Genomic DNA, 9,287 nt, shown 5'->3' on the forward strand with positions numbered 1-9,287 from the left:
AAATTATATTGATGATTGAATAGGTTGAAAATGTTTTAATTATGCTTTGAAAACTTTTTTTGAATTAATAAAATAATATTTTTTAATTATATTCAATATTTTAAATAAAAATTATCTTACTTAATTATGAAATTGAAAATATAAGTTTTTAAAAATTAATTAAATATTAAACAGGTAAAGTAAGCTAGTATTTATTAAAGAGGAAAGTCCCGAAAGCATGTCCCCAAAAACAAAGTAAAAAGCCCCAGCCCTAGCCACCGCCCTAGAAGATTTTATATTCATCGTCGAAATTACTGTTCGACGCTCAAAAGCTTCTCTTTTTCCGGGTATAATTTCCCTTTCCTCTTTTAATTTCTGCGTTTTCGATCGCTGAACTGATTATACTCATATGATATTACGATATTGCTTATTGCCTTCGAATGGATCTGTATTGCAATTTTATATAAATAGATTTTGATGGGAATCCAATTCGAAACCTAGAAACAGTGCAAGAGGTTGTTTGTTTATAATAATAATAAATGTTCCCTGCATATATGTTTTTTTTCTCTAATTGTTGCTTCCAGATGATAGATATTGATGAATATAATCGGTTGGGCAGGGAATTTTATATGGTTAGTTTGTTTTAGTATCGATGGCAAACAGACCAGACCCAGATATCGATGATGATTTCAGTGAAATTTACAAGGAGTACACTGGCCCGCTAGGGTCCGCAGTTTCCAAGGCAGAAGATAGGGTGAAAGAGAATAAACGTTCTCATGCTGCTTCAAATGAGGAAGAGGAACAGCGTGACCCCAATGCTGTCCCCACTGACTTCACAAGCCGGGAAGCCAAGGTCTGGGAGGCTAAATCCAAGGCTACTGAGAGGAATTGGAAGAAGAGGAAAGAAGAAGAAATGATTTGCAAAATATGTGGAGAATCGGGTCACTTTACTCAGGTATTAACTATAAATGGGTTTGTGTTTCTGTTCGAGTGTACCATTAGTTGCTTCGATAACACAGATATCATGAATAACCTGTTTATAATGTGATAAACATTTACCTGCTTGTATATGTAACCCCCCCCCCCCACTTTCTTTTTTCTGCTTTTATCTTTTCATTCTGCACTCACAATTTCTTATTGAAGTAATGGCGGATATCCCTGTTTGAGCTAGGTAGAAGTAATGGTGGAATTTCTTAATTTCCTAGAGAAGAGAAGATTCATTCCCTTGTTTCTTAGGTGTGATGCTGTTTCATATATTTGTAGGGTTGCCCCTCCACTCTTGGAGCAAATCGCAAGTCTCAAGATTTTTTTGAAAGGGTACCCGCTAGAGACCCACATGCCAGAGCACTTTTCACCGAGAAAGTTATTCAGAGGATCGAGAAAGATATTGGTTGCAAAATCAAAATGGACGAGAAGTTTATAATTGTTAGTGGTAAGGATAGGTTAATATTGAAAAAGGGTGTGGATGCTGTACACAAAGTAAAGGATGAAAGTGATCAAAGGGGCTCTTCTAGTTCTCGCATGAGCAGATCAAGGTCACCTGAGCGAAGTCCTGTTGGTGCACGGTTGCGACGTCCTGAATCACAAAGGGCTCATTCAGGACCACATAACTCACTACACTTCCAACAACGATTTGGTAGGCAAGATAAGGCTGTGGAAGACCGTGTACTTGAGGATCTACGGAAAATTTCTAGAGATTCTCCGCAAGGTAGGGACAGCATAGGATATGTTTACGGCATCAATATAAAGCTGGTAATCCCATGCTCGTGGCGTGTTTGCTGTCTAGGTTATCCTGTATGTTCTTATAAAAATTATTTGATTGTAAATTTTAACAATGCTGCTTACATTTTATCATTTGTTGCAGCAAGAGGTAAGTTCTTATGTCAAGCATTATGTATACGATTCTGAAGTAATGTCAAGAGTTGGTCCGAATTGAATGGATTGTCTCCAAAACTTATTTACTGAAAGCATTTGTGGATTGCAACGGATGGGTGCACTTTGTGAATATAAGATATTGTGTCTAGTTAAAAGCTGATCTTTGCACATTTGAATCAAGTGCTTACCATACTCTTCATTTCATGAAGCTTATGGTAATGATGGAGCTAGAAGTCGCTCGAGCCACTCTAAATCCCCAGGCCGTTTGCCTTATGGTGGCAACTCATTTAATTCCTACGATGGTCATAATCGAAACATGGGAGCTTATAGAACTGAGGGATGGGATACTGAGAGACGGGGATCTGATTTGCAATCTGGCAATCAGTTTGAATACCATGCCTTCCCTCAAACGTTAGATGAGTTGGAGTTGGAATTTAAGAGAGAGGCAATGGAACTTGGAAGAATTCGTGATAAGGAAGAAGATGAAGAGAATTATAAGCATCGGGAGGTAAGATGTTTATCTTGTTTGACTATCGTGTGTGCTTTTGGTGCTAAATGGTTTCTTTGACAAGCCTATATCTTTCTGAGATAAGGTAAAAAATTTTATATCTTAGTTATCAATGTTGGATTGTAACTTTCTGTACTGTTAATTAACTACAATGAACACCATGAAGTTCAAAACTCTAAAGCCGGAAACAGAGGTTTTTGTTCTTACTTTGTTTCTTAGTAGAACATAATCCTGGAGTGCTGTGTAGACTTTTTCCCTCTTGTTCATCCTTATAGGGCTAATCTGTATACCCTTAGACTATCTCTGTTTATGGAAAGCCATACATCATTTAGATTGTTTATGGGCTTCTTATGGTGTGGGTTGAATGTTAGAGATGAGTGTGTGAGGTATCTATCAGTGTCAATGTGCTCTCACGTTGAATTGTCTGACCTTTTTTACACTGGGGGACAAGAAGAAAGAACTGCTGTTGTGTGGTCTTCATCATCGAATGATATAGGGAGAGGAGAGCCATTCCTCTGTTTGTTGTATCAGCATGGAAATTCTGATTCTGACTTATGGTTTTACAAATTTTAGACTATCAAGGAGATGAGAGAGAACTACATCAAGAAATCAGCTATATTGAGGGACACACATGCAAAACAGTGGGAAGAGTTTCTTCAATTTGATGCCCAAAGGCGTCAGCAACAGGCACGGCAACAAATGTCTGCTTCAAGCTTTGGTGCTTATAAACAGCAGGGTTATTCTGAATACGATGGCCCGTCTGTCCATGCTCATTACGCTGGAGCTGGTCTACCAATGGATTCTAGGGGCAGGTACCCAAATCCTATGGAAAATTATTCCTCTAGGCTTCATGACTCTTATGGTGAATTTCAACGTCAGAGGCGTGAAGATTTTGGGAAAGCTTACAATCGGTACTAAATCAATATAACAGGCTTGATTAGGTGAGTTATTGCACGCTTTAATGATAATGGGAAATGATTGATTCCATTCATTTCTTTTCTTTCTCAATTCCTTCATTGTTCTTAATCTTATCTGAATTTCTGGCAAGTGGCAAGTCTCTGCTACATAAGATACTCTTGGGGTGTGGATGGAAAACATTATTCAATTGTTTTCATTCTTCGTTGGTACTCGTTTGAAAGAATGTTTGAGGGTTTAGGTTGTTAATTCCGAGTCCTACTTTGGTAGGAAGACAGTTAGTGGAGTTGTATTTGTGGTTATTTTAGATTCTATTTCTTCTTTGAATTACTTTAAAGCTTTGCTCCAAAAATTTTCAGGGTCAATCAGATCTTGGTCGGTTAGGGAGTAAAAGATTGGTGAGCTCAAGTCTAGGTAAGTAGGTTCTGTATCAGAGTTGAGAAGGGAACACTACTACTCTTTTAATGTTTTCATTGCAGTTTGTTCCAAATTCAAATATTATAATTTGGCTCTGTCCAGAACTTCATTGAAGAATATCAGACGCAGTTTTGGATTTTTAGTTAAGAGTAGTAATATTTGGAAATGAACCTTGTCCTGAATGATTGTTGATTTGCATTAACTAGTGGACTCTACATTTTAAAGGGCGGCATGAGCAAGTTTTCTGTTTTGTGTTTTTGTATTATATTTCTTACTAAACCTTCATATCATTTGAAAAAAAGGGGGGGGGGGATCACTTGCGTCCAATGTGTTATTCATGGACTATTGTACTGTCCATGCTCCAGGTATTTGATAGTTGCCAGGTTTTTATTTATTTCTCTTTCAAGTAAATTTGGTGTTATGGCAATTCTTTTGGTTTGAAGTAGACATCAAACCTGGAAATGTTTGTATGATGGAGCTTTTTTTAGTTCAGAAGCGATTAAGCTATCTACTTGGTTTTAGAACTAGGGTATTGTTGAAGCTGTGGAAAATCAGGTTATTTGCCTAAGTTGGTAATCTGAAAACTTCTTTGGGTTTTAACTATTACGGTTTATTTACAACTTTTTAAGTCCATCAAGGCATACCTGCCAGTATAGTCATGTATTTGATGGAATGCTTATAGTTGTAAGAACATTTGGCTGCCAAAAGCTTGGTGTGTTTACTTTCCTTCTGGCCAGTAGATCGGTGCTCCCAGTGGGCATTGGCTATGCTATCCCTTAAGAGGTAGAAATTTTCCCGTTTAGAATTCGAATAAAAAAATTACGTAGACTATTTACTGCTATTGGAATATAAATTAGTACTGTACTGTTGTGCTTATGTTATTCCTGTTAGTACTTTGTGTGTATCGGTATTGTTATTTTAAAAATATTTAATGCATTTAAACAATATTTGCAAATATCTAAATAGATTTTAAATATAAAATACTCCGTCACTATATATTATGCAAAATGCTTATCGATTATATTCAATAGATTTCAACGTTTTGACTTTTTTGAACTTTTTGTAGTTTTTTTTTTTTTTTTGGTGAAAAATAAAACAAAATTACGTCAACTATTAATAGACGCTAAAAGCCTTGTCCCCGTGAAGAACCATAGACAAAATATGAGGAGGTATTTCAAAAATCTGTAAGGTTGCCTGTCATGTAAGATTTGCACTTAAGTTGCATTCTCTAGGTACATACGTGATCTCCCACTGACCTTCAGAACGCATAAGTTGTTGAATTATTTTGAGCAAGGTAATACTTGAGTCCATCGACTCCTCCATGGTCAAAGCTTGAACTACCTTTAGGTTATCTGTTTGAATCATGGTTTTATTGTCTCCCTTATTTTGTAAAATAAGGAGTCTATCAAGAATGCCTTAAAGTTCAGCCTTAAAAGATGTGCATCTACTAAGATAATGGTTAAAGCCTAATATCCAATTTCTATCTCGATCACGAACCACTTCATCAGTGGAAGCATTCTCGAAATTTTTGGCCACAACTCCATCAGAGAATAACTGAACCCAATCTCCATCATAATGAGAGTCGATTGCCAGATTAAGATGGTTAGCATTGGAACCATTAAGAAAAGGTTCAAACTATTGCGCCAACTTAGAGAAATTTTGATAATATCATAAGTCGTCCAAGTTGTATTTTGGAAAATGGATAAGTTCATATTCTTCCAGATTTGTCATGCAATTAATCTGAATAGGCACGACCAAGTAATTCCCCGATCTTTCAACTTAAAATGACAAGAAAGATTAATGGAAAACCAAATTTGAAAGGGGTTAGAAAAGAACCTATGTTGTTTCTTAAAGGGAACCACATGCATCCATGCTTCATTTGCTCTCAAACAGTCTCGAAGAATATGTAGAATGTCCTCAGTATCATGACCACATAAAGGACACGCGTTGGAATGACCAATTCCTCTTTTAATACGTTTTGAATTAGTAAGAAGTCTCTGTTTGGATGCAAGCCAAAGAAAAAGACGAACTATTTGGGGACCTTGGTATTTCCAAACAACCTTCTAACTAACATTTGTGGGGTGCCAAAATTCTTCTTTTAAGGCTCAATAAGCACTATGAACAGAGAAAAATCTTGAGCCAAATTAAGCCCAGATGACCCTATCTATTCCACCAGCAGAATGAGGGGGGATACTCACTATACATTTAATCACATTTTTAGGCAACCAAATATGACACAAATTTAAGTTTCATGAACCATCAGGTGGGATCCAGTCCCTTAAAGTGCTCTCCAAGTCAAGGTTTGCGCGAGTCGGAACGTAAGAAAAAGAGGACCAATTCTCCGAATCCAAGAATCCTTCCAACAACAAATATCAGCGCCATTACTGACAAACCACATAAGATTCTCACGAAGGAAAGGCCAAACCTTAGAAAGGGAACGCTATAAGTGTGAACATTGACTTCTGATAAGAGAATCCGGAATGTGATCCTTCCATCCATATTTTGAACGAATGACTCTAAGCCATAAAGCATCCTTCATAGTGACCAAATTGAACTCCAATCTTCATAAGAAATGAATTATTTTGATCCTGAAGGTGCCGAAATTCAAGTCCTCTTCGAGACATTGGCTGACAGATGGACGCTCAACCCACCAAAGCAAGTTTTAGATGTACCACAGAACCACCCATATAAACTGCCTAGCTATTCTCTCGATCTCATCACACACGCCTTTCGGGATTGCATTGGACTACATAAAATAATTTGAAATAGTTAGAAGAACTGACTGAGCCAGAATGACTCTTCCTGCAAAGGAAAGTTTCCTAGTTTCCCAATTTTGCAATTTACATCTCACTTTTTCCACCACGAAATTTAGAGTACTTTCAGTAACTCGTTCCTGGAGAGGAGGCACCCCAAATAGATCCCAAGATTAAGAACTTTTTGAATCCCAAATATCTGGCTAATCTGATCACATAACTCTGTCTCAACTCCATTGGAAAAATACATGTTGCTCTTCCTTGTACTAATTTTGTGCCCCGAAAAATCACATAAGTGCTTCAAAATTCTTTTTAACAAATAAGCTTGCTCCACCTCTACTTTGCTGAAAATGACTAGATCGTCTGCAAAAAAAAAAAGATGAGATAACGCTGATCCCTTGATAATCGAATTAGATTCCACTTACCAGTATCAATTTTTGCATGAACAATGTGACATAACCATTCCATACAAAGAACGAAAAGATATGACAATAGTGGACATCTTTGTCTAATCCCTCTCACAGACTTAAATTTTTTAGTATGAACTTCATTCCATAATATTTGCATAGAAGAAGAAATGGCGTCCATAATCACTTTCCTATGGAACTCAGGAATCCTAACTAGTAGCAGAGACGCATCAATGAATCCCCAACTAACTCTATCGTAGGCCTTCTCCAAATCTAACTTGATCGCCATCCAGTTCTTACCAATTCTCTTACTACGCATAGAATGAATGACTTCTTGCACAATGATAACATTATCAAAAACATTACGACTAGTAATAAACTTAGCTTGCTCCTGCAAGATGAAATTCGAAAAAGCCACTTTAAATCTATCAGCAACCACTTTCATCACCAATTTATGCATCACCGAGCAAAGATTGATGGCCGAAATTGACTAAAATCTTTTGGTCTATCTTTCTTCGAAATAAGCACAATCAAAGTATTATTCAGCTCTGCCTCGATTTTATTACCAGCAAAGATTTCTCGAACCCATTAACATATTGCACCTCCAATAAAATCCCACTAACTTTGGAAGAAGTGCGCATGAAACCTATCACTTCCTGAAGCCTTAAGCAGAGTCATGTCAAAAAGGGCATTTTCTATCTCTTCGTTTGAAATTGACTTTTCTAATAAAAATAATATCCTAATTCTTAAGGCAAGGAAAGATATTAAAGGGAAGGTCTATCATAGGAGTAAGGATTTCTCCATAGAGTTTCTTAAAGAACCTTACAACCACATTTTTAAGAATATTCTGGTCAAAACACCACTCTCCATTAACGATACGTAAAGTCATGATACGATTGAATTTCTTCATTTGAATTGTACGACTATGGAAAAACTTAGTGTTACAATCTTTAAGCTGGAGCCAATCACACTTAGTCTTTTGCCTCTATAGTAATTTCTCATGGTTAAGCACATTTTCTAATTCATCCCAAACATTCATTTCAAGATTTACTAACCAACTAGAGGACAAATGATCCATAGCCTTTTGGATATTCGCAAGCAACCTAATAAGCTGTCTTTTGCGAGTACCTAAAAAACCATAGACAGGCTTGTTTCATTCTTTGACATGTGAGGTAAAATCATTAAGAGAGTCAGCCATATTACCTGAATAACTCCACTTATTCTTGACCAAATCAGGAAAATTCGCATGTTTTGTCCATCCTGCAAGAAACCAAAAGAGACGCCCTTTAGGAGCACTAATAGCCGAATTGGTTTTGAGGAGAATGGGCATGTGATCTGGTTTGATGCGCAAAAGGTAAAATACAAGATAGTGCAAAAAAGATGATATCCAAGTGTCATTGGCAAGTGTTCGGTCTAGCCTTTCATACGTATTGCCTCTTTGCCAGGTAAAGGAGGGTCCAATAAATCCCAGATCTTGTAAATTACAAGAGTCAACAAAATTACCAAAAAAATTTGCATCTCTTACTTGTGCTACGATCACTTTTCTTGTCATCAAGTGATAATATAGCATTAAAGTCCCCCATAATCAGCCACAGAAAAGAATCGTTAGGTAACATGATTATTAAATCAGCCTATAGAGAATTCTACTTTGCTCTGTTAGGACTACCGTAGGCAAAAAAGATAAAAAAGAAGTTATTGGGAACACTGCCATAAACACGAAGAAGAATGAACTGGGGATGATTATGGATGACAATTGAAAAAACTCAGAGGAAAAATATTCTGTTATATTTCTACTGCTTTAGTTTACAGATTATAAAGAGAGGAATAATCATTTTAAAGAAAACAATTCCTAATTTCCTAAGAATCTGTAACTGAGATTAGTTTCTATTTACAAGGGAACTATTAGTAACAAGGTAAGGTTTCTATCCTTAATTATAGGGATTCTAACATTCCCCCTCAAGCTGGAGTGTAGATGTTAATCAAACCCAGCTTGCCAATAAGTTCTTCAAACATGTTTCTGTTCAAACTTTTAGTTAACATGTCTGCAACTTGTTGTCTAATAAATAGGTAGGTGATGCATACTTCTCCTGAGTGTATTTTTTATTTTATAAAGTGACGATCTATTTCCACATGTTTGCTCCGATCATGATGCATGAGATTATGTGCGATCTTGTGAGAGCTTTGGTTGTCACAAGACATCTTCATAGGTCCGTATAAGGCACTTTTAGTTCTCTCATAAGCATTTGTATCCAAACTCCTTCGCATATACCATGAGATAATGCTCGATACTCGCCTCTGCCGCATTGCGCTACCACAGACTATTTTTGCTCCTCCAAGTCACGAGATTACCTCAAACATAACTACAATAGCCGCTTGTAGGCGTCTATCATTAATGAACACTTGATCGCATCGATGTAGACTTTCACGTTTCGG

At 36.8% G+C, this 9,287-nt stretch overlaps 1 protein-coding gene across 1 annotated transcript; it reads left to right on the forward strand.

The window, feature by feature from the left end:
- Positions 1-201: 201 nt before the first annotated feature.
- Positions 202-3,918, forward strand: LOC105794942 (uncharacterized). Its single transcript, XM_012624355.2, has 6 exons — positions 202-326; positions 599-934; positions 1,243-1,687; positions 2,064-2,362; positions 2,936-3,303; positions 3,637-3,918. Exons 2-5 carry the CDS (start codon positions 632-634, stop codon positions 3,278-3,280), a joined length of 1,392 nt encoding a protein of 463 aa, XP_012479809.1. The 5' UTR covers positions 202-326; positions 599-631; the 3' UTR covers positions 3,281-3,303; positions 3,637-3,918.
- The last annotated feature ends 5,369 nt before the right edge of the window (positions 3,919-9,287 follow it).

Source organism: Gossypium raimondii, chromosome 7 (genome assembly GCF_025698545.1).
Source record: "Gossypium raimondii isolate GPD5lz chromosome 7, ASM2569854v1, whole genome shotgun sequence".
In the NCBI taxonomy this organism is placed as follows: Eukaryota; Viridiplantae; Streptophyta; class Magnoliopsida; order Malvales; family Malvaceae; genus Gossypium; species Gossypium raimondii.

What these genes read in the sequence shown, in the direction of transcription:
- LOC105794942 (XM_012624355.2), top strand. Translation starts at nt 632, where the DNA reads ATGGCAAACAGACCAGACCCAGATATCGATGATGATTTCAGTGAAATT. An exon ending in TTCTAGAGATTCTCCGCAAG is followed by an intron (nt 1,688 to 2,063) that starts GTAGGGACAGCA and finishes CATTTCATGAAG; the next exon opens with CTTATGGTAATGATGGAGCT. An exon ending in AGAATTATAAGCATCGGGAG is followed by an intron (nt 2,363 to 2,935) that starts GTAAGATGTTTA and finishes TACAAATTTTAG; the next exon opens with ACTATCAAGGAGATGAGAGA.